This window comes from Sylvia atricapilla, chromosome 3 (assembly GCF_009819655.1).
Source record: "Sylvia atricapilla isolate bSylAtr1 chromosome 3, bSylAtr1.pri, whole genome shotgun sequence".
NCBI classification, from domain to species: Eukaryota; Metazoa; Chordata; class Aves; order Passeriformes; family Sylviidae; genus Sylvia; species Sylvia atricapilla.
The window spans coordinates 73,015,557-73,040,593 of NC_089142.1; the positions used below are offsets into that span (position 1 = coordinate 73,015,557).

The window sequence follows — 25,037 nt, forward strand, 5'->3', positions numbered from 1 at the left end:
CCTAAGTCCTTCTTCCGCACTGTTACAGGACTCCAAGATAGCTGACCTGAATCTGTAGCTGCCTTTATATCTAACAATAAATTATAAACACAAGCATGGCCTGGAATGTTTTGGAAGAATCATGGGAGGACCACAAGTTGCTCAAAAGCCTGCAATTCACGTAATCTGCAGATGCTGAAAAACTTTCCAGATATGTGTGGTTAATATTTATCATTATGTGCATTTTTTCCAACATGACTATAAAGTTTTTAGGCCAGTCTTGCATTCCTGCTCACCTAATTCGAATGATGACCCAGTGCAATCGGTCACAGTGAACGAAGTGTGCTTTGTAAGCAGTAAACACTCTTCATTTTCTGACCCAGTCAAGATCCACTTGTCATTTATCTGCTGAGAAAGATGACATTCCCCTTCCTGATTCCTGCTGGCTGTCTCTGCTTTGCAAATCACATTTCAAAAGTTCTCTCTGGCAAACACACCATTATCTGTGGCACTGCCAATGTGATCTGTGATCATTTTTGGGTTTGTATATATTTCCTTACAGATATATATATACATAAAGGTGAATACATAACATAATGCTGCTGTTTTCTTTAGAACAATGGTACTATTTGATACTGCATGGCAGAATGATAATGGTTGCCAGGAAAAAATAGTCTGAAATTGCCAGTAAGAGACTAGGCAAGAGCTGGAGCCAAAGCAGAAGCACGGCTGGGTTAAGAGGACAGTCAGGGCCAGGGGCTTCCATGGGGGCCCTCTGGGGCAGGGCTTAGCAGCCAGAGCCCATCCCCTGCCAGGAGCAGGACAGCCAGGGGCATTGGTGCCTCTCTGGGGATGGTGAAGGGCTGAGGATGGGCCAGGACAAGGCCAGTAGGTGATGGTTGAAGGAAATGAGAGACAGACATGGATGCAGGAAAACTCAGCATGAGGATGGGAGCCACATCTGGGACAGGCCAAGGAAAGGGGGCCAAGCCCTGGCTGAGTTGGTTTCCAGCTCTTCCTTTGCAGCAGAACAAAGGGGCAGGAGTGTACTCAGGACAAGTCCTGAAAAGGACTCCTTGAACAGCTACTAGCAGTGTCTCTGTCAACAGGAACATGTATAATACTACTGCTTCTACCATGCCTTAGATATGTGAGACATTTTCTTGGCAAAGAGTGAGACAAATTTTGGTGCAATGTGCAAGGCTGCCCACTTGTAGCTGAGTGCTGTGGGCATGGTTACTCAAGCAGTGGTCTGTGGCCAAGCTCCATCTGCAAGGCCCTGCCAAATAGCCACCAAGTGGGCATGGAAAGGAAAAGTTCACCAGCCACATAAGTTTCCTGTGCTCTTGGCTCATTTAAATCTGATACTCATCTGCTGACTTTGTCCTACTGTTAAGATACCATCTTCAGTCAGGCTGTGTGGGCATGAAGGAAAACTTGGCATCTCATTCTGAAGGACAGAGGGCCCTGGAGGTAACAAACCCATGCCCCTTTCAGTTTTCTTCATAAATGCTGCCCAAAGCTTCTGGTCCCTGTGCAGTGCAGGCCTGCTTTGTCCTCAGCTTCTTGCTCCAGCCATTGCTTAAAGCCTTGCAGAATCAACATCCCATTGAGACAAGGTTTCTCACACGAAGGGAAAGATGAAAATGTAGATGAAGAAACAACAAAAGGGACATATCATCAGAGAAATCATCTGTGTAGAAAGAAAAATTCACAGCTTTGCTGTTATGTCCAGTGTATCACATGCAAAAGTAAAGAAGCAAAGGTATGTTTCTGAGCTCTCTAGGAGCATTCAGAATTCACAGCTCCTGCTTCTATCAAATGCCTGTCAAAGTGGCACATCCTATGTAAGAAGACGAAATCTGAGCTCCCCAAGGGCACCTACTGCTAGATTACAGGAGTCTATGATTTGGTCAGAAATCAGAAACAGTAATCCAGCCGCTAGGGAAAAGACATTTTCCCTATGGATAGCATTGACTGCCAGTTCTTACTACATCCATACCCAAAGGCAGCTGTCACTCAACAACTCTTGCCTACCAATAAAACTTACTTCGGAACAAAGACCATAAATTGATATACTGAAAAATACTCTTCAACCTAAAATTGGAGAAGTTACTGCAATCCAGATGTCGTTGCAATTTTCACATTACCCAAGTGAAAGCAAAATCTCTCTTCCTTCTGCTAAGCAACAGAATCAACACAATTGAGAAAAATAACTTTAACATCCTGTATTTTTTAATTAATTACAGCTGATTGACTCAACTGTATGTTTGGAAATTTAATATTTTGGTCCACATGGAAATATTTACTGCATAAGACAAAGCAATAAATATTTTTAGTCATATGGAAATACTGTACATTAGTAACTACATTAACATGTATGAAGAGAAATGGCTTCTGAGCAACTATTTTGGAGCTCTGGCTTGGGACTGTGAACCTTCTCAAGAAGAAGCTGTTTTTAAAGCATCCCTTCTCTTGTCTTCTCCTGATAAGTACATATACTGAACATATTTGCTTATCACAATGTAGTTTGTTATATTGTTTTATAAGTTCCGCAGAATTTAAACCAAACCACTTAAAGGTTTAGAGTAAATTGATTTCCTACTGTATATATATCTATATATATATATAGATATATCTGTTGACAATGAGGTAGAAACTAATCCTTTTTATGATATTTCACTATGATACATCCTTGATGCTCTTTGCCCAATATCATAATGTACAATTTAGAAGACAAATTAATTTAATAGGGGCACAAACAGTAGAGCAGTGTTGGAATCCTAGGTGGTAAGCAACCAGTGCTCCAAAGCTCAGATGTTCCTTGTTCCTTTTAGAATTCACAAGCATTCTGGCCAGCAATAAGCTGCCTCTGGGGTTTCTAATTAATAAGTGCTGAGACCACAGGATGCAAAGCAATAACCTGGTATGCATTCATTTTTCAAATGAATCAAAAAACTTTCAGTCTGTTAATTTTCTCCTTCCAAGGACATTGAACCAACTGTTTCCTGTCTAAATCATTCAAGCTTTACAAACATCATCTGTCTCCCACAGCTGGCAAACTGTTGGAAAAGCATAAAGTTGGCATGCAATCTTTAGCCTGTGTCCTCAATACTTGGGCTGAAATTGTGTACCCAGAATTGATTTTATATGTTTCAGGGAAATAGCAGCACACATATATGATGTGAGAGACTTAACGGCCATTGATACTTCTGATCTCTGCCTAGCTTTAAGTTCTGTTACTTTAGGCTCAAAAGATAAGCTGTAGTTTAGTTTATGAATTAGGGTTAACTGTATAGGAAGATTAACATTGACTTCATGGGTTCACTTTCTCCTACACAAAGAAGCCCTGTGATTAGTGATAACTCTGTGATTCTGCTTGAACTCTTAGAAACATCTGGCCTTTTACAGTTTCCTGACAGAAGGCAGGAATTTTTGCCTGGTGTACAGTAATAGAATGTGTTATTGTAATGACTTAACTACCCACAAAGCAAAGTGATGGGCTGACGTATTTCAAGTCCATTTGAGAAAAAAAATATCTGGGGAAAAGATCAAACAGCACCTTGTTTTCCCTTTCTTTCTTTCCTTGAAAATGCTCATGGTAAATAAGACCTTACAGCATGAAAAATCTTAATCTACTATTTCAATTACTAGGTATATAAAGTGACTATGGGATGAGATTATTATGTCACCAACTGAAATCGAGGAATATATCAGAAATTTTTTATGCAATGTGTACATAAAACCACAAGAAAATGTGTAATAACATAATTGCTATTAGGTTTCAGAATATGAGAACTAAAATTCAGGCAGTATAAAACATAGTATAAAGTATGGTCTAAATGAACACATTTGACCCTGAGGCTTGATAAAGCATACACATTACAGAAATCAAATGACAAAAGAGTTCAGTCAGATGCCTTTAATCTTCTTTTTGGTTTTAGCCATTTCTTTTTTCCACATTAGCGATTAAAAGCAGCAAAGAACACATGATTTGGCTTATGTCTTTTAAGTGTAACATTAGAAGAGTACTATCAACTTTGGAAGTTATTTTACATTCACATTATGAACATTACTTGCATTCCTAGCTGTACTAAAATGCATGGCAGTTTGGCAGTTCTCTTATTAACTTTAGCTGGGCCAATTTCTCCCCATTTTTTCCTCAAGGAAACTTGAGCACCAATACGCTGAATAGTGTCAGAAACAAAATGACACATAGAACAAGGGACTTTCTTGGAACTTTATTTTCAAGTAGACAGTAGTGACCTACAGGAGTGTGTGCTCTGGTACCTGCTCAGAGATATCAGTCACGTGTTCTTGGTATTTTTCATCAATATGCATTTTCTACAGACCTTCCTTTGACCTCAGTATCAGTTGGCATTGGGATGCTGTATCTGACTAAACAGATGCTCATCTGATGGGACAATGTATCTTAACTACAAAGCAGTGGAAAAAAGTCGATGGATGGATGTGCTGAGCTGTCAGAGCTTGTCTACCTTTACAGCAGCCATGCAAGAGGTTGGAAGCAAGGAAAAATACACTTCACAGAATTTTCTCCAATCAAACTCTGTTTTTTAATTGGTGAACAGACATGAAAGGTGTTTAGTCATTACACAGATATTTGCCCTTTTCGCTGTAAAATGCTAACCCTCAAGTAAAAGAATCACAGTTGAAACTACACACTTCTAAGTGAAACACAGGGGTTTTGATAGTACTTATTATTTTGCCATTAAGGTAGATTTACCTAAGTGGTCGGACACATGTTAAATTCCATGTACATGGGGAAACCTTGTTGAAAACAATGAAGTTATTAAGGTTTTTTATTCATTGTCTTCTATGCTTTTCTGAAATGGAATATAAGGTGGGAGAAAAAAAAGAGGGCAAAAGATGGAGATGTAGTGTAATTAAACTAGCAAGAACACATCACTCAGAGTTATTGTGGTCTATTGTGTCACTAATACTACCTTTATATCCAACATCATGAAATGCTGTTCATATTGGGGCATCTGCACTCCATGTATTGCTAGTAGACAGCTCTGGGGAGGAGCATTGCAGTCATATTGGAGAGTGGCTCAAGAAGTGGAGAGAACAAAAGAAAAATGTCCATTACAAAACTGAAGGAGGATGGAGACAGTTGTGCTGTCTGCCTTTGCTTTTAATAATGAAATTGTGTGTACACAAGGGTACATGTATAAGCTGGTGTGTGCCTCCTTTCTGTAATTAAATACTAAAAAAGAAAAAAGTAGTGAGGAAATGTATGAGCAGGTTTTCATGAACAACAAGAAAAAAAGAGCAAATTCTATCTCCCAGGCTCTGTGTTTGTTACCATATCTTCCTCTCTGGAAAACATATGGACTGGAAAGGTGTGGGGTCTGAGGCTTATCTGCCAAGTATGGAAGGCGAGAACATTTCTGACGTTCAAGCACAACAGCTATTCTGGAAGAGTAGCACAAACAAACCCATTTTCAACCTGCATGCAGATACATTTCATAGATGGCATAGAGCTACACGAATAACAAGATTCATCAAACTTATGGGCAGCACAAATATGTTATTGATGATGTTGGCATGTTCCCATCTTGCAATTTTTCTAAAAGTAAACTCACAGTGAGGGGGTGAGGAGGTTCCTCAATGCAACTTAAGAGTAAAAAACCCAACGAAATCAAACACAAAAACCAACTTGGATTTTAAAGCAATTCCACTTCTTAGACCTATGTGATTTAGGAAATTAGTTTGGTCTTGGAAGGTTCTCAGAGATTAGATTTTTCTTGCAAACCAAGTGCTGACTTCAGGGCAGTTTGCAGGGAAGACACATTCCTTCTCTAGGAAAAGTCAGGAGATTTAATATGCAGCCAGAGCTGGACAAAGCAAAAGCTTTTCTCTGTGCTAGAGAAACAAAGTCGGGGGAGATGATGATTTATGTTTAGAAAGGTTAAATCTTTTTTTCCAGACTTAGGAATGTTCTTTTTTTCATTATTATTACTTTTAGTAAAAGGTTTCTGAGAGGAAAAAAACCTGTGGTTTCAAGAGATTTTTTTCCCCAAGACATATTAAAGTTGTGCAAGAAATCTTTATTTCTTTTCTCTCCAAATTTTAGTTTTCAAAACTGGAAATACTTGCTTTTTATTTCTTCACTTTATGCGCCTTATGACACCATTGATGTTCTGGCCATTTCTTGGTAGGCACACGAGGAAGCCACAGGCACAGTACTTCTGACATTTTAACAATGTGCAGTGCCCCTGATCTATGTGGGTATTTGATCTGTGTGGCTATTACCATGAAAAGCTACATTAAATTATTTTTTCCCCTCAAGCATTGGGAATACTTTTTTTACTGCTATTTTTTTTTCACCAACAGCAAATTCCACAAGTAGACCTCAACTGATTTTTATTTATTTTATTTTTCATTCTGTGTACATGCATACATGCATACATACACATAAAAGTCTGTCCCTCATGCTCTGTCTCATTTTCAGACTGGGCTAACATTTTTAAGAAAAATATTTTATAAAAACTAAGTACTTACCCTCAGCATAACTGCTACTCAGTTTAATCTAGAGTAGTTGTGGGGGAAAGTCCTGCATCTCTTTAAAGACTTTTGATATATTCTATTGAGTTGCTTCATTCATTGACTATGTAAAGTAGAAAAATGTTGTCAGAAAGAGCCACTACTCCCTTCTTCCCACCGATGCTGCTATTTTCTATTCCCTCACAAACCACTGAAGTACAGAAGGAAAAGAAGAAAAAAGAGTCTTTCTCCCCTCCTCCCCAGAACCTCACAAACTGAATCTCTTTTGGCTGGGAAAACCAAAGTAGTATGTTACTTTTATCTGTGGGGAAATTTAAATTGGTGTATAATAACTACTTAATTCACTTAAAAAGCTTTTTTTAGTCCTAGTCACATTTGTTATTATGACAGTAAAGACTATGTCTGTCTGTTGTCATACCTAGAACTGGAAAACCTCTATAAGCCCACCTTTCTAGATCTACATGGAAAGATTGATTAATGGTTTTCCGATGTCTTTCCACTGAAATTTGTAGAAAATGCTCCTACCATGTAATTATTAAAACAGCATCCAGGTTCTTCAGCTGGTAGAATGTATCTTTTGTAGCATATTAATATCAATAGCACTATGCTGAGAAACTATATAATTAGAAACTCTGATAATTCTTCACAATAGAATACAGTTACTTATTTCACTCTCTTCCACTGAATCCTTTTCTCTATTTTATCACTGTTTGGTATTTGTGGCTTATTTGGATTGTATGGTCAGACAGTATGGCAAATGGCCCATGAGGAGATTGGGCTCCATTCAGGTCTGTGAAATAACATGATTTCAGCTGAATGTTTATCTGGCTGAGATTTTAAGATACAGGGAGCCTTATTCCACTCAGCAAAAATATGAGTGGAAAGAATGGGGCTTATGATTTCCTTTCCATGTCTACATAAATGAAGTCTTTACTTCCTGACATGGCATTTCTCAAAATATGGGGTTATGGTACATACCAGGTTCTCTCAGGTAGAACATCACTGCCATCCAAAAATGACATTGCTTTTCCAGTAGGTCAGAGAAATATTTCTTGAATAATGCATAGCAAAATAAATCTTTTTATAGCACCTATTTTATTAATGGTTTTTTCCCCACTACTAGTGGCTTACTTTTTTTTTCTCCTCTCTGCAATTTTCTCTCTCCAACTTCTCAACCTTTCCTTTTCTGCCTAAATTTTATTTTATTTATTCTGTAGTTCATCACTTTAAGGAAACATCTTTAAACACACACTCTTTTTGCCGAATTCAGTCTGAAGAGATGACCTGATGGCTTTTGTGCTGCAAATCTTACAAGTATATAAAGAGAAGTTTGTGACTCTTATTTCAGTCACCATCCTTGGTATTGATAAATGCCAGTGTCAGACTTTCCAACTGGCTGCAAAGGGTCACAAGCAGCTGAATCTTAGGACTGTAGCAAACAGATTGGATTCTTCAGGAAAAAAACAGGGAAATTTTTGTTGCTAGTGAAGAATGACCTAGACCTTGTATCTTTCTAACATGTTTGGTCTACTCATAACTTTGATTCTTGCATCTCTCCTGCATATTCCTCCCCCTTTGCAAGCTTCTGAAAACTGATACAATACTCAGCCTGCTTCTTTAATTCCTCCACAAATGACAGCCCCACTCCATAACATTTTCCTTGTTTTGTTTAGAAAAAATAGAACTTGGATGTTAATTGTGCAGGGAAATGAGGCAACTACAGATAGAAGAACTAAGAGCAAATGAAGGATGGAAAATGGAGGAAAGTATTGCAATGGTCTTTTCATTAGTGCATAGGCAGGGAAGGTACTTAAGGAGTTGCTACTTTCTTAATGTACTTTCCACAGCTCCATATAGCCTTTAAAATTATTCTGTGCACAAAACTTGGACAAACAACTGGAAATACAGAGGTAACTGTATCCAGTATCACAGAAAGCACTACAGTTACCCCAGGTCCTGCACCTACAGCATGCTGGTTCATATATCAATAACTGTTGGTTCCTGTTCGTGTCCCTGAGGGGTCTCAAAATTCTCTATTCATTTCACTATTCACAAGTGCAGGCCAGCACCATGGTTTCGATCTCATTTCGGTGTCTGAAGCAAAAAGAAAGCAAAACGAGTTTTGGACACATCGAAACCCCCAGTCTTTTCAAAAGCCAGGAAGCCTTTGGTTAAGTGACCAAACTACTCCTGAATCTGGGTAGGAGGCAGAGAAAATCTGCCCTCTAAAGACCATGTTTGTCGGCTAACTCTTAAAATCGGCTCAGAGGGATGTGCTGAATAAATAGATCATTCTAAGTGGAATATGGAGATCCAATGGCATCAAATGAAAACGTGTACTGCTTTGTAAGAAAGAAATCTGTACTTTTTCTGTAATGCATATCAGGTTCATTCCTCAGTTGCAGTAAACTGACCCAGCCTTGACATAGTCACTAGATAAAGCCAAATTAAACTGTACTGAAGATTTTAAATGGGAAAATTCTCCTTCTTCTGTTTGCAATTTCAGTGACTAGAACAAATAATGCTGGCTTGTATTTACAACAAATTTTTTTCAGCAAAATATAGCACTTGAATGTGTGTTTGCCTCACTTGACATGTAGTTAGTGTAGATAGTTTTAGCTGAGCTTATCCAGAACAAGTTGTGCTTTTTCCTTACAGCCTTCAGGTCATCTAGTAGATAGCAGTCACATATCTTTCACTGTCTGTATTAAGGATATCAAGGAACATTTGCTAACTTGATAGATTCAGAAAGCACAGGTGTTAGTTTGGTTTTTTTTTTGTTTTTCTAATGAACTATTTCGTTTTCTTCGTGGAAAGGGCATCCAGAGTTTAAATATAATCAGTCCCACCTCAATTGATTTCAAATGTTGAGATTCAATGTAACATGAATTGAACCACTGAACTGTACTTCACCCACCACAGATTTTCTTTGTAGTCCTATATTTTGTCATCCCTTAAGGCTATGGGATACAGAACTGATGCTGTACTGCACTCCTGGCACAGTAGTGTGAACTAAAGTGAAACATATTTTATGGGTCATGTAAACGGAAGTTCTCATTTCCCTTGGAGACAGTGACATCTGGAAACTCTGCCCCTCATGTTACTGTGAGAAGGATCTCATCTGGGGAGAACTAAGAAGCTGCAAGTGTCATTTTCCCTGCAGGGAATTCCTCTGAGCATCAAACAATTCACTTCTCAGACTCCTCAGAGGTGTTTAATGAGACATAAATGCTATGCAGGTCCAAAAGCACTATTTTATTTAATTTCAAAAATTTCATTACATCTACCACTGTCACATGTAGATGTAAAGGAATCAGGAATAATCAAAAAATAGTAACAGGTAAGATAATAAGGCAAGAAATCAACATGCAGCTTTTGAGGATTGGTTTGTTATGGAAACCACTGAGCCAACCTCAGATGATTTCTTTTGCTACAGTGCTAAAGAGAAGGTTTTCTTTTGACCAATCAGATACAAAGCAACATGGCAACTGCAAGGAGAAATTCAAGGAGGGAACTAAAGAACAGAGAGAGTCATTACAGTCATCACTCATGCAGACAGAAGAGAAAGTGAACGGAATTTTACTGTTGTCATGTACAACATCAATCACTGCATGTCAGTAAAGACTTCTTTGTGCCAAATCCAAAAAGCTAGTCAATGAAAAAAAATTGTGCTTGTACTGTTACATCAGCCAAAGAACTCCTATATACAATGGAAAATGCTTCACACCTTTAATTCCTTGCTCAGTCGATTTTTTCAGATATGCATCTCTCTTTTTTTTTTTTTTTTTTTTTTTTGCAGAGTTGTCAAGATTTTGTCCAAGATTTCTGACACAAGCCAATGAATATTTGACTAGATGAGTCTACTCCCTGCTCAACTTATTCTCCATCACTTTCTTGGACTGAGGAAATAGTCCTAATGGAATATGTAAAAAAGCAGTTTAATATTTCCTGCCTAAAATATTCCAGAAGACTTTTTACAAACCATGACAGAGAAAAGGAAATAGCTGATGGAGTTATTTTTCGCAGTTGGCTAACCACAGTATATAAACATACAGTTATGATAAATATCTATAACATTTTTTCTCAATTAAAATATGCATTACATAACAACCAGGGGACTGATGCACCCGCAGTACTTGCAGACTTTTTATTTTCCATGGTTTGTAATTTTTAAATTACATGGACTTGAAAGAGCTATGGGAGTTCCTCAGTGGCAGTCTGACTGGTTAGAACTCAGAGACAAATGACACATTTTCTTAGAATATCAAATTTCCTTCAAGATACTTCTAAGAACAGTCTTAACAGATACAGTGTCAAAATTTTATGGTTTTAATTGTATTTAAATAAAAATTCTCTGAACTTGGTTATTACAGAGCTCAAGACACAAAAGCTGCTACTCAATGCAATATCAACTTCAACTTCTGAAAACAAGGATATGCAATTACTGTACTAATTCTCTTCTGTCTCTGAAACACCCTCTTGAACCGTACAACACAAGAAAACATCTGAGAAGCATCTGGAAGAGTTATGAAGAGCTTTTTCTATAGGATCTGTATGATGGATCCCTTGACCACACAACCTAGTGACTTGTGCCTTGTTTATATTGAGCTCTGTTTGTCAGGAAGTATGCCAGGATAATCCTTGCTAGTACATCACTGTTAATTTCCTTGAAAAGCATTTCTAAAAATGGAATTTATATATATGTAGACCTTCAAACACTTTGAAAAAATCTTTTATGCCCAGAAATGCAAAATTGATTTTATATGCATTGGGTTATAGCTACATTTCAACATCTTCGTATGCTCCAAGCTTTCAGCTCTGCATGCACATACCAGATGTATGCATTTTAACAGGGGGAGTGATGGATTCTGCACCTGGAATGGGGCAATCCTGGCTGAATGGGCAGGCTGGGGAATGAGGGGTTGGAGAGCAGGATTCTGCAGGGTACCTGCAGGACCCTGGGGATCCTGGTTGATGGCAAGTTGAACATGAGTCAGCAGTGCCCTGCGGCCAGGAGGGCCACCCCTATCCTGAGGGGTGTCAGGCACAGCATGGCCAGCTGGGCAAGGGAGGGGACTGTCCTGCTCTGCTGTGCACTGGGGCAGCTTCACCTTGAATATTTTGTGCAGTGTTGGGCATCACAATGTAAGAAAGACATAAAATTATTACAGCGTCCCAAAAATGGCAATGAAGTTGGTGAAGGGCCTTGAGGAGCAACCATATGAGGAGCAGCTGAGGTCACTTGGTCTGCTCAGCCTGGAGGAGACTGAGGGGACACTGCACTGCACAACTTCCTCCTGAGGGGAAGAAGAGGGGCAGGTACTGATCTCTTCTCTGTGGTGACCAGTGAAAAAATCCAAAAGAATGGCCTGAAGTTGTTTCAGGGAAGGTTAAGGCTGGATATTAGGAAAAGTTTCTTTACCCAGAGGGTGGTTGGGCACTGGAACAGGGTCCCCAGCATCAGTTTGACAGAGTTCAAGAACTGTTTGGGCAGTGCTCTCAAGGACATGGAGTGATTCTTGGGCCTGTCCTGTGCAGGGTCAGGAGCTGAACTTTGATGATCTGAACTTTGATGATTTGAGTCTCTTCGAACTCAAAATGTGATGTGAGTCTATATAATTCATGTTTCAAACAGCATCAGGATGAGATCCATGCAAATTCTAGACCCATCCTTATGACCTCATGTATTCTCATTTTTTTATTTTCTTGGAAAAGAAATCCAGCCTGCAGGCCAGAAAGAAGGCATAACTTCTTTCTGTCGTTGCCTAGACTGGACAACCCATGGCTCAATACACGGATGTACATGCATTCTATACAGTTGGACACGACCATGGGAAACTTCCCAGAACACACCCATTGTCAGGTGGCAGAAATACTGCAGGTTCTCCAGAGGCACCAAACATAAAGTTTACATTACCTGTCTCTTTGAGCCTCACAGATGCTGAATCAGTCATATGTGGAGCTCCTTTGCTACTCATCACACACAAAGCCTCAACATTAATGTGTTGCTTCTTTTGGCACATTTTTCAGGCTGGCTCTGAGCTTCCAACTTAAACCTTGAGAAAGTTTTTTATGTGAACCCCTTCCCACTACCTTATGGCCTAAAAAGCCATGGCTATTGTGTGCTTGAGACATATCCAAAAGGTCTTGGTTCATTTTTGAGAAAGGTTGAGCCAAGGTTTGAGGCTTAGTTGTACTTAGAAAATGAAGGATTAAGTGGCTTTGTGTGCTGTTCCATGGGTACGGGAGGGGGGCACTTTGAAATCAATTGCTTAAATAACCATGGACCTGTGACATGAGGTCCTACCTTCAGCCTCAGGAGTACAACAATTTTCCAAACAGCCAGGGTTATATGTAGATTTTGGAGTACTTGGAATAGTCATCTTTGAAACAGTAAACCACTGTCAATCCCAACTATAACTCAGTCTTTATTCTGGCACTCTTCCTGTTTAATTCTGTGACATTTTTGATTAAAGAATGATCAAAACTGAGTAGGGACATCAGAATTTGTTCCATACACCATAATGCTGAGACACTGCACACTGCTGTGTCTACTGCAGAAATACATGTTTTCCTGGCATGACTTCCCAGTTTGATGTATAGTTTAGTCAGCTCTTCCCACTCCCTGCCAAATGCAGCTGTAATGAGGAGATACTTATGGCTGTCCATTTCAGTATAGACGTTCATTTCATGTCTGTCTCTATGATACAATTTAGTAGTAACCATTTGAGACTTCCCAAGTCTCATGGGTGAAAGAACCAACAAAACAAAATCTTCTATGTTTGTAGTGCAAGAAATATCAGACATTTCACCTGTAGATTTTACTTTTAGCCAAGCATTTTTATGTAAACTGAATGCATAGAACTGACAAGAAAAAATGTCAGGCATGCAAAATTTTCCTGAAAATATAAAGGATCAGCTTCACTTTGTGAGCAGATTTTTATGACTTTGTGACATATGCATTCCACTTTTCTGGGATATCTAAGTTTTCCTGTAAAACTCCTATTTCTGGAGGTTAATACAATGAGGATCATCTTTTCTCTTCATGCTGCCTGCTTGAAATATGAACTGTGTATTAACTGTGGATTTTCTTTCAAGCTTTAAGATTTGTATTGGTGCCATTTCAGTTTGCATCTGTCCATAAAGTAAGTCCAAATTAATTTTTTCATCAGTATAGGATTCAAGGACGTTTTTGTCAGATATTGGGTTGGTTTTGTCAGTTTATTTTTCCCCCAGCCATTCTTAACTTCAGCCTTTGGACTAGGCAAAGATTCAGAGATAAATTTCTTATTAGAATAATTGCTCAACAGGTCATGGTCTGACTAGGAAAAAATTCCTTGATCCTCCCTTCCTAGGAACATTCCTACACAGTGAGGGTCAACCTCTATTTCCTACTGACATAAATCTCTTCTGTTTGCTTAATATTTGGTAGTGTAGATAATCTGATACTAATGGATTATCCCAAAGGATCCAGTAACAACTGCTATATATGTGATAGAAATGTCACAGGGAGTGTAAATATCAACATTTCAGCATTAAGGTTATTTGATTCTCTTTTTGTTAGCTTTTAAGATTTTCCTATGCTAATACTCTCACTTAAAATATTCTGGTTTTGAGGCTGTCCCAGAGATTTATTTTTTTTAGAAATGTTCAGGAAAAAAACCAACTTGGGAAGGTTATTTATAAAGTTGGAATGAGCACATCTTACATCCGATATCCTCAACTCATATGAAACCCATCATTTAGAAGCAGCTTTGCATCCCCATTTTTGGAATAAAATATCAAAATTCAATTAAAAGCCCAAGTTTTACTTGGAAATGCTGAGAAAGAAGTTTGGGAGTTACTTTGAAGATCAGGGGAATCAGGAGTTAGGGAAAGTAGTACTGGTCAGGAGATAGAACATTTGGGTACTAGACAAGAGAGATGAAGGCAGGAAGGACATAATGTGATTGGTGTCACTCACGGGGAACAGATAATGGCACTTCTTTAAGAGAAAGGCATTGGAGTATTGTAGCAAGAGAATAAGACATTGCATCCAAGAGAGACACTGACTTGATATAGAATTTTTATACATAGTTTTAGCACCCTCACTGCAGAATTGAACTTTTAAGAGTTTGAGTTCATGGCTCCCAACAGATATTTGTGTGAAACCTGAAAGTGCAAGAGCACCCTTGTCCAAGTCTGTATCATTACTCAGCCAATGATTTTCCCACTCTTTAGTATCTGCAATTTTTGTCAGAAGTCTGTACTGATGATCCAACCTGTGGGCAAATGTTTGACATGAAAGAATTCCTGGGTGTTTTCATTTGTCTTGTATCACTTTTAGAACCCCTAAATAATGAAGTGTGGTACAAGAGCTGGAATAATTTGCACTTTTTACCCTTCCAGCCTGACTGTCTTGGTTTATCTTGCTCTTACAGAGCTTAGAAGGTCAATGGAAAATTAGAACTGAGAAATTGCTAATTAGCAATGAGAAATTGCTCATCAGAACAATGTGTGAACTCTGACAACTCGGTCATTTACTGTCATTGCAACTTTTAAAGTCATGTTTTGTTAATTTTGGTCTTTGGTAAGTATTTTGAATCTTCTTCGTTTCAGACTAGCTTTTAAGTCATCTTCTGGAAATGCCTGTGTCTCTCTGTTGACCACAGAAAGACTAGAAGACGAATAGCTAAAAGTTGTATAATGAGCTGAGTTAACTGTAGAAAAAAAAAAATTATAGTTAGGGCAGCTCTCAATACATCACAACTGGAATTTTCCAAAATCTCAGTTTCCTCTTTCACATTTTTTCTTTCTCAGCAAGCATAGTCCAATTAGTTTTAAAATTCTCCTTCCATGATGCTGTGCCATGACCTGCTTACCAGTTTTACAATGCACAGACGTACACCAAATGTGCTTTTTATCATGAAGACAGATGACTAAATGCAGTTGTGAAATAGGTTGCCTATAAAGCAATCCAGAAAAGATCAAAGAAGATCTCAGGCTGGCCTTCTGTTATGAAAGTTCTAAAACACATTTTCTTTTGGCTGTGTGTTCAACCTAACACAGACCTCAGTGATGCAGAAATCTGATGACGTTTTAATTATATCTGGGACTGTATTTCTATGTAAATCAGTATTCTAACCAGCCAGGCCTCAGAAAACAGCTTTCATTGTCTTTTTTCCAACAATAAATTGAGCTAATATTCTTTTGCATTCTTCCATAGATTTGACTTTTGGAGACCATACATATAAAGCAGTTGGAAGCTACAGATTTTGCTGTTAAAACTTATCGTTGCAGATTTATAAGACAAAGTCAGATCGTGTCCTACCAGTCTGTGTGCTTAAAAGGTAATAGACACCCTCTTAACTGAGATAGTAGCAATGGTCAATGAGCAACTTATGCATCTGTGGCTACACTACTCACATAATTTGCCAGAAGTCTTTCAAGCTTGTTTGAACTAAAAACCTCTAACTGTTACTGTCTCTCTGTGATGTGTTGAAGCTGTCAGTGTACTGATCGTATCACGGCAGTCTTTTCAGCAGCACATAACAATAGAGACACAACTCAAATTTACATCCTATTTACACTGGAATGCTGCACACCTCTGAGGAGAAAGGAAAGACAAGTTTACACTTCAGCATAAAAAAGCAAGCCTGTGAAAGCCACTTAGGACACGTGGTGCAAATAACCTCATCCTCTGGTTATGTGTTATCCATCAGCTCCTTTCAGAAAGTGGTTTAAGAGACTGGAAGCAGTATTTGGCTGAATATATCCTACCCATATAAGGAACCACAGGCTGGATAAAGAGATTGCACCACTTCCGTTTGCAGAATGAAATGCATTCTTTTAGAGGTGGTGTCTAGTTTTAATTTTCAACCCAAGAGGCTAAATTAGTAATTCTAAACAAAGGTGAGGCAGATAGATTTTTATTAATTACTAACACGTTGATTTCCAACAAAGAAAAAACCTTAATCTAATTTTGGATCAAAAAGTGTAGACATAAATAATATTCCACTAACTTATTTAAACTGGAAATGAATCTGAAAAAATCACAAAAAGAAATACTGAGAAATTAAGAAAGGACACAAAATAGAAGTTAGTTAACTATTTCTGATGGTGTAAAAAATAACAAACTTTTAAATATCTAATAAACTTCCATTGAATTTGAAATCATAAACTTTATTACATTGAAAATGGCTGCTCTTTACACATAAGAATGTGGTCTCAAGGAGACTCACACAGGTATGAGTTATTGAAAGTTTGAAAGTAGCTACAGTTCTCAGTGAAAGGTTGATGCAGGGAATATGCTTTAGTGCATTCTTTATGTCTGAAGAGAAATGCATAACAGTTGTTCAGGAATATTTATTCAAGATCAAACCTGAACAGGACTATAGACTATCTAGTAACATCTTAACGTAATAGATAAAATGTTATGCAAAGTCTAAAAGTCCTTAAGAGGAGCTACTCCAAATAGCCATGTTGATTTACATTTAGTATCCAAAATTCAGTGGCAAGAATATAATGTTCTCTGCAAAGTTTTATAAAAAAGATTTAAAAACAACCCCTCATAAAAGCCTTTTTTCTAATGAATTACAGAATCAAATTTCCATAGACTTACACTATAGGAACTAGTCACTCTGAAGGTGTGTTGAGTTGCTTAAAAAACAGAGGCTCAGTTATTTATTTATTTGAATGTGGGAGTCAAAGGCGTTTTAGCATGTTTTTGTGTCTGAAAAGGGGGAGAGGAGAGGAGAGGAGAGGAGAGGAGAGGAGAGGAGAGGAGAGGAGAGGAGAGGAGAGGAGAGGAGAGGAGAGGAGAGGAGAGGAGAGGAGAGGAGAGGAGGAGGAGAGGAGAGGAGAGGAGAGGAGAGGAGAGGAGAGGAGAGGAGAGGAGAGGAGAGGAGAGGAGAGGAGAGGAGAGGAGAGGAGAGGAGAGGAGAGGAGAGGAGAGGAGAGGAGAGGAGAGGAGAGGAGAGGAGAGGAGAGGAGAGGAGAGGAGAGGAGAGGAGAGGAGAGGAGAGGAGAGGAGAGGAGAGGAGAGGAGAGGAGAGGCACTTTTGCAATTGGATGAATGATCTGAATGATCTGCAGATGTTGGGGTGATCCTGTGTAGATGTTGCTGTTGGTGGAATCCTGCATGTTGGTGAGGTTTGTGTGGGGTTCTGTTAATGCATTTGTGTGAGCACAAGTGTGTGACTGTTCAAAGGTGTGTCCTTCATTGCATTAACTGGTAAGCTCCCTGTGTTACACTACGTTGAAGATGCTGAAGTTCAGACTCAACCTGGGTGTAAATATGTAGCTTTACTTCTTTTTGTTTTGGTTAAATATATACTACATGTTAATCCTGTCATCAGACATCCCTTGTTCAAATACAGCAGAATGCCTTTCATTTGCTTTTAATTTGAATTTAATATATTTTTTTTTCTCAAAAACGAAATAGTAAACAAGCCATTATTCACTTATTTTTAATTGTTTGTAAGCATGAGTACCATAAAAGGTCCCATTTTAACAAGTATAGCAAAGTACTTGTTTGGGAAGTGATGGTGTGCTAACTGGGGAGCATGAATGCTGCCATCTGACTCCTCTAACCATTTACAGCTAAGCAAGATGATTTGGATTTTAAATATTTATCAACCATGCAAATAATGCCTATATGAGCACACCCAGATAATTAATGTGCTAGGGGAAAATGTGGTCTGAGTGTGGATGTTCTTACGACGGGAAAAAGAGGCAAGACACATATTAGAGTTAAAAAAAAAGGGGGGGGTGGGAAATTATTTGTTCTGCTTTAATCTTCATAATCATTATCAGGCCAGAGCTTAATGACGCTCTTTCTTCCAGTTGGAGACACAGCCAGCAGTAGTAGTTTCATGAATTGCCTTCTTTCATCTCTTCATTTCATCCTGTGGGACTCATGACTCCATCTGTGGGAGTTTTTACATATGGAGAGATATCAAACCCACAGAGACTGTTCTCTGTAGCCTTTCAAATTTTTTTGCAACCAATTTCAATTCTTTTCAATATATTTTTTTTCTTGGCCTGTTGGAGCTTTCTTCCATTCAGTTTCTCTACCCAGTTGTGCCTCCTAATCTCTCCAGAATGTGTGAATCTCGCATTTCAGGGACACACTGTACCTGGTGAAATATGTACCAGCAAAATATGGCTGTCAGTCAGCCAACCTGCCCTACCTATAGAAAAATGAGGGCCAAGGAGAAGAGTTCAGATGTTCAGGCCCTTGCTGGAAGGAGAGAGAAAGCACAGCAGAGGCAGAACCCTTGGTCATGGGACTGCATGTCTGCCAAGAAAAGGGGTCCCCTCCAGTCTTTGCACCTAAAGCACCCACAGGATGGGCCCCCTCAACACATGCAGCAGTGAGAATAACCCACATTTCATAGGGCAGTCGTGCAGGTAAGCAAGGACTCATCATAATTCTGGTGAAACAAAAGGGTGGGCCTCATTGCAAAAAAAAAAAAAAAAATATTTTTAGATAAGATCATTCAAACATTTGTTACAGTTCATTGAGCTCTCAGTAAGTATTTGGCATTTTGTTTCACCTAACTAAAAGAAAAGAAACTAGGCCCAAGCATTCAAAGGTAGTTTGGCGCTACACTCTCCTGAAATGTGTCATCTATTCCCCCAAACAACTTTTAAAATCCAGCTGGACCACTGAAGGTATAATTTTAATTGTATTCACTTATGTCTCAGCTAAAGCTTCAACTTCAGTATGTTTTACTTCCAAATATGGATTTAATCCAAATCATCTAAAAGCCTTGAGATTGGGTTGGTTTTGAATATATGTAGATACGACAGACCAAATCCCATTCGACATGGGATTGCACAGTATTGGAAATACAATACAAATTACAATATTACAGCCTGGATAATAATAATAGTCTTAGTTGTCTAAAAGTCAGTGCTGTTATAAGTGAAAACATCAATACTTCCGTGATAGAATGTGAAACTATGTAACAAATTCGAATAAAAGCAGGTCTTAGGGTAGTAAGTCTATTTTGAATCTGGTAAAAGGTTTGGTTTTTTTTTTTTAACTCAGAGCAGCAACATGGGATTTACCAAGGATTTTCAGTGCTCATTTGCACTGCACTTGCTAGGAGAATGTTCCTTTTTGGAAGCTGAAAATACTTGGCAGTCTTAATATGTTCAGCAGCTCATGTGGGGAGAGAATTTAAAAATTCTGTAAAATAGTTAAGGACACAGTTAACTGTTTGTAGATGGATATTTGTTTTGTCATATATACTGCAAGAACAGGGAATAAAAAGGGCTTCCACATCCAAGTTTCCAACCACAAGTTAAAAGTCTTGGGTTCCACTTATGTATGTTCTTTCCATAACATACTGTGTGACACCAGTTAAATCATGTAGGAACCAATGTAGCAAAACACCATGGACTTAGCTTTAAACTCAGTCTTCCTGCTGAAACCACTGCATAAGTTTTTGTGTACAGCCCTTTTATAAGTAAAGAAGTTTGTGAATGGGTGGTAGCAGTATTTCCTTCTTTGACAAGTTTATTGTAAAAGCATACCAATTGGTGCTCATGCAGTCTACGGCCATTTGTTCTGACAGGATGCATTAGCATCAGTACTGGATGTATTTTATACCTGGAAATTACTGAAGGAAGGTTTAAAACAAAACACTTCTTCCTCTGAAACAAGCAGCAGAAGACTAAGTATCTGATTATGATATCCATTTTTATCTGGCACCAGAATTTAAACTAAAGCATACATAAAGCTTTGTCAAAAGTACCTCTCTCCCTCATAATAGATGAATTCACTCTCCCTTGTGTGTTCTATTCCAGGACTCAAAATCTGCATTTAGCTGGAGTACTTACAACATGTTGTCAGGAGAAGCACTCAGGTCTCTCTCCCTGTCCCTACAAGGCCATTAAAAAACTCAGTGACTGAATAACACACTAATCTGAAGTGACCTGTTTCAGTTTCAATTCACTCAATATAGTGAATTATGAAAATTAAATTCCACCACAGGAAGAAAAAAAAAAAAAAGAAAAATTCTTCATGGCTTTTTGACAGCTTTTCTGTAAGATTGTTTACTAGCATCAGGTGAAATCAAGGACTGCAGGATAAAACCTGAAGGATGCTATCACACTTATGCAACTAGATCTATTTCAACTAGTGGCGATGCTTTTGTCAAAAAAGGAAAAGAAAAACAGATCAGAATTTCACCCCGAAAAAGTCACAGAATTTGTCTTTTGAATCATGCCAAAAGCATAAAGTTTCAATTTTATCAGAAAAGCAGTAAAAGAAAAAAAAAATAGTATGTATAGGACATTCCACTTTATTGGGATTTCTTCTAATGTAGGAGAGTTCAAGTCTTCCCCAAAGTCAAGCTAAGACAGAATTTCAGTTATAAAGTCCTAAGAAAAACCATGGAATATTTGGTGGAAGTCCATCAAATCACAGTTCTTTCTGAGATAGTGCTGTACCAGAATCCTGACATTCTTCAGGGATTTTCAATCATTTATGTTACCTTGTACGATATTTACATGATCCAAAATGGAAGATCCCTAGGGCTAGTAAAGAAGGAAAACAGTAGACTGAAAAAGGCAAGTGGAGGTGCATAAAGAGATGAGAAGTTAAGGACCTGTGCTCCTGTCTGATGTGCTGGTCTGAAATAAAATACAGTGAAAGGTAAAACACTACAGAAAAACATCAGTATGAGCTCTACTGTTGCCTCAGTTGTGTTCATGTATGTTAGCAAATCTGACTTTACAACCTCTCTGACTGCCATTGTTCACTTTCCCTTTGCACTGAAAAATCAGGTAAATTGAGACATGTGAATGTTATTCCAATGTTTGCATGTGTACATTGGCTTGCTGCAGAAAGCATATTTGTTTCTTTGAGACTTTCCATCAGGAATCTTGGAAAGAAGATTACCTCTTCCAAGGTGGCCAGGGGCGAGTGAGCAAGTAAGCATTTTCATGGTTGTGGAAAGACTACAGTCAAAATTGTCTTTTCAAAGGTCATCATCCTATATATAAACCCCACAGCTCCAAACAATATGCTACCGATCCTTCAGTCCTGTAACACTCACAGAGATGGAAAGGAAAGATTTGCTATGAGGCAGCTGGTTAAAAGCTGTCACAATAAAATTTGTCTCTTTATTGTTATTTTATTGACTTAAAATTTTCTATTGTATAAAAGGCTTTCCATACAAATGTACAAAAAATTCATGAAACTATCTCAAAGATACCTTCTTGGTCTCTTAAACACTTTGCTACATTCTCTTCTCCAGCTGTAATCCCAGAGCAGCTTCCTGATGAGAGTTATCCCACCACAGTTCAGTCTAGTGGAAAACAAACCATACAGCTACATATATAGATATAAAGACTAAGTCTTAATATAGAAGGGGAATGAGTAAACCCACTAGAATTTGAGGTTCTCTGAACATCATTAGCTGTTTTTTTAAAATTCTTGAGGTTTTGCAAAGCTGAAAACCAAATGTCTTAGGAAGACAAAAAAGCCCTCTCCCTCCTATCTTGGCTCAGTGCCCTGGACCCTGTGAGAAAGGGGAAGGCTCCTTGGCTCCTGCTACCCTGCAAGACCAAGGCCAGCCAAGTTGGAAGGAGCTTTCATGGCAAAAGGAAAGGGAGCAGTGCTTGCATTGGCACTTTCTGCTGTAGTGAAAGATTGAGCCTTTTGAAGTCTTTTGAGCTCAACACCTTTTTCTACTGGAATTTCAAATTGTGATGGGCAAAATTAATGACTTCCTGTCCTGGTTTTCTTTTAGTTTTTTGTTTTGGGTTGGGTTTTTTGGTGTGTGTGTGTGTGTGCCTGCATTTTTTGTTTGTTTTGTTTTGCTTTTAGGGGAGTTGTTTGTTTTTTGGGGGAGGGATTTGGTTTGGGTTTTGTTTTAGTTGTTTTTTTGGGTTATTTTTTGTGTTAAGATTTATGAAGTTTGTCAATCTATGCATTTGACAGGGCTACGTTTCTTGGATTCTGTGGGCAACTGACCAAATCCATGCCTCTTCACACCAGCTGCAGTATTCTTTCACAGATATTCTGCAACCCCAGTTCAGGACTCAGCAGCTGGGATCACGGTCCTCTCCTTTGACTTCTGAAATGTATCCGCACGTCACGGCAGGTTCTGTGCATAGACCTACTACAGGGATCCAACCCCCTGCTCCCTGTGGAGCGTGATGCTGGAAGCTGTGCTGGCTGCTCCTCAGCATGCCGACCTTTGAAATTCAGTGGTTGTGACTGGAGTCCTTGCTAGTGGAGATAGTTCCCGGTTCTAACGTGACTAGGATCTCCCTAAGAGGGAGGTTTCCTGTGTGCCGCTTTCACCATTCCCGAGCCAAGGCTCCCTCCACCAGGAGCACGCCTCAGAAAGCCCTCAACGCCTCCCATGGAATGAAAGGGGATGGCGCTTCTTGCGCAGAACAGCGGGACCGAGGAGCTGGGCTCAGTCAAGGAGCTGCTGGCCGACATCCAGTGAGCACTTTGCCAACTGACCGGGGGACGGCGCAAGTCTCGGCTTTGGGCTGTTGTAACAATTTAAAAATAAAAAGGGTAAAAAGGAGGGAACTGAGCCCTCGAGGGCCGGGTTTTGCCGCGGTGGCGGCAGGAGCTCTCAAGGGACAGGTGTCCCGGGAGAGCCGGCCCGGCCGGAGGAGCCGAGGAGGCGCTTCTCGCCCACAGGAACCGGGCTCGGCTCGTCCCGCCTGCGGGTCCCGGCCGCCCTCCTGCCCCGCCGCGGGCCCTGGCGCCGCCTCCCGGGGCCCTGCGGCGCTCGGCCCCGCCGCTCCAGCGGCCGGCTCCCCGCCGCTCCCCGGGGGAGGCCGCACCGCCCCGCACCGCCCCGCACCGCCCCGCACCGCCCCGCACCGCCCCGCACCGCCCCGCACCGCCCCGCACCGCCCGCCGGGGGCGGGCCGGGCCGGCGCTGGCCCCGCAGGTGCGGGAGGTGGGGAGGGGGCGGCGGGGGTTATGTCACCGCCGCGGAGGGGCGAGCTGGGGGCGCGCCCCCGCGCCGCTGATTGACAGCGGGGCCCGGCCCGCAGCCCATAAAGGCGTCGGCGCGGGGCGCGGGGCCGTGCAGGCACTGGGGACGGCAGCGGCGCAGCTCGGAGCATCGCATCGCGCTCCACTCCCGACCGGCCCCGCCGCACACAGCCCCAGGGCACCGTCGGCTCCCTGATGCCAGGTGAGGCGCAAGGCGCGGAGGTGCCGTGCCCGCCGCGATGCCCCCTCGGGCGGCTGAGGAGGCTGTCTGCCCGCTGTGTCGCCGCCCGCTCGGAGCTGGCTGTGGGCAGGGGGCTGCGAGGTGCGGGCAGCAGCCGCGGGGCGGGCGGTGTGCGGCACCTGCCCCAGCAGCCCTGCTGCCGCCGCCCGGGCAGGGTCTGTCCCGCCGGGAGCCGCTGCGTTCGAGAGGCGACAGAGGCATCCTGGCGGCTGCTGGTAGTTGCTCTAGCCGTGGTACTCTGGGAATGCCAGGTAATAAGAGTTCCGTGAAGAACAAAGAAAATTTGGACAGGAAACGCTGGCGGCATCCCTGAGTCGTTGCAAAAATGTGTGGAGTTGGCAGTGCTGAAGTTACTTGGCTGTACCTAGAGAACTGGATTTCTGCACATTCCGGGGAATGCTTCTGCTCCATTCATTGTGAGCTGAGACACATACGGAGATGCAATTATGTGGTTTGTAACTGCACGGTGCTACAGGGCAAACTCGGCATCACGTTAAGAGTCACTTTATCCAGCTGTGGTTGGGTACAGAGGGATATATACATATATATATGGAAGAGAGAGGAGTTTGTATCATGGCACTGAAAAGTACTCCTATTACTCAGAACCATCATCTAGTTTAGATCCCGTTATCCCAAAGATTTTTGGCTGAATGTTGTGCTCCAAAGTAAAGGTGTACTAGCAATAAGCCGTATCTCCTGTAGTGTCTTATGGTCTCTATGCCAGCTACTGAAATTTCATTAAGAAAATAATAATATATATGTTCTGTATGTCTTTCCTTTTTATTAAGGACATTTCTATAAAAAGGATCTTTACCTTTTTAAATTCCTCTTCCCTTAACCTGATGTCACATTTTACTTATGCCATCAAGAATAAGTGTTACAAGAATTGGTCAAAATAAAAATTCTGATTTTGTATGTATAGTTGCTGTTTATGGCATTTCATGAGGAAAATTGCACTCTTTGTAGTTGATAAATTATCATTTCCCTAATACTTAGTACTTTTTGGTTTATTCATAGGAGTTATGCTGAAGAGGAGGGAGTTGTTGTGGCTTGCTCTCTTGATAACCTTGTGGGTTTCTTCAAATGCTCAGGGTAAGTTCAGGTGCTTCTTAACTGCATGTAGTCTACCTCCCAAAGTTAAAAGTTCTAAAGTGTTTGCTTACCTGAACTACAGTGGGCAGAGTAATCATGAAGGACTTTTTTAGAAGTGTCTGGAGTATTTTTTGATAGATATACCTTGTCAGTGCTAAATGAGGATTTCACAATATATCTCAAGGTTGCTTTCTTTAGAAATCACTGATTAAAATGTATATAATGCCAGAAATAATTGAT

General features: G+C 40.2%; 1 protein-coding gene across 1 annotated transcript in view; it reads left to right on the forward strand.

The window, feature by feature from the left end:
• The first annotated feature begins 24,727 nt into the window (after nucleotides 1-24,727).
• THBS2 (thrombospondin 2) overlaps nucleotides 24,728-25,037 on the forward strand; it is a 31,433-nt gene continuing 31,123 nt past the window's right edge. Inside the window, exon 1 of the mRNA XM_066315797.1 lies at nucleotides 24,728-24,797. Within this exon, the coding sequence (XP_066171894.1) occupies nucleotides 24,728-24,797 (70 nt within the window). The remainder of the gene's footprint in view (nucleotides 24,798-25,037) is intronic.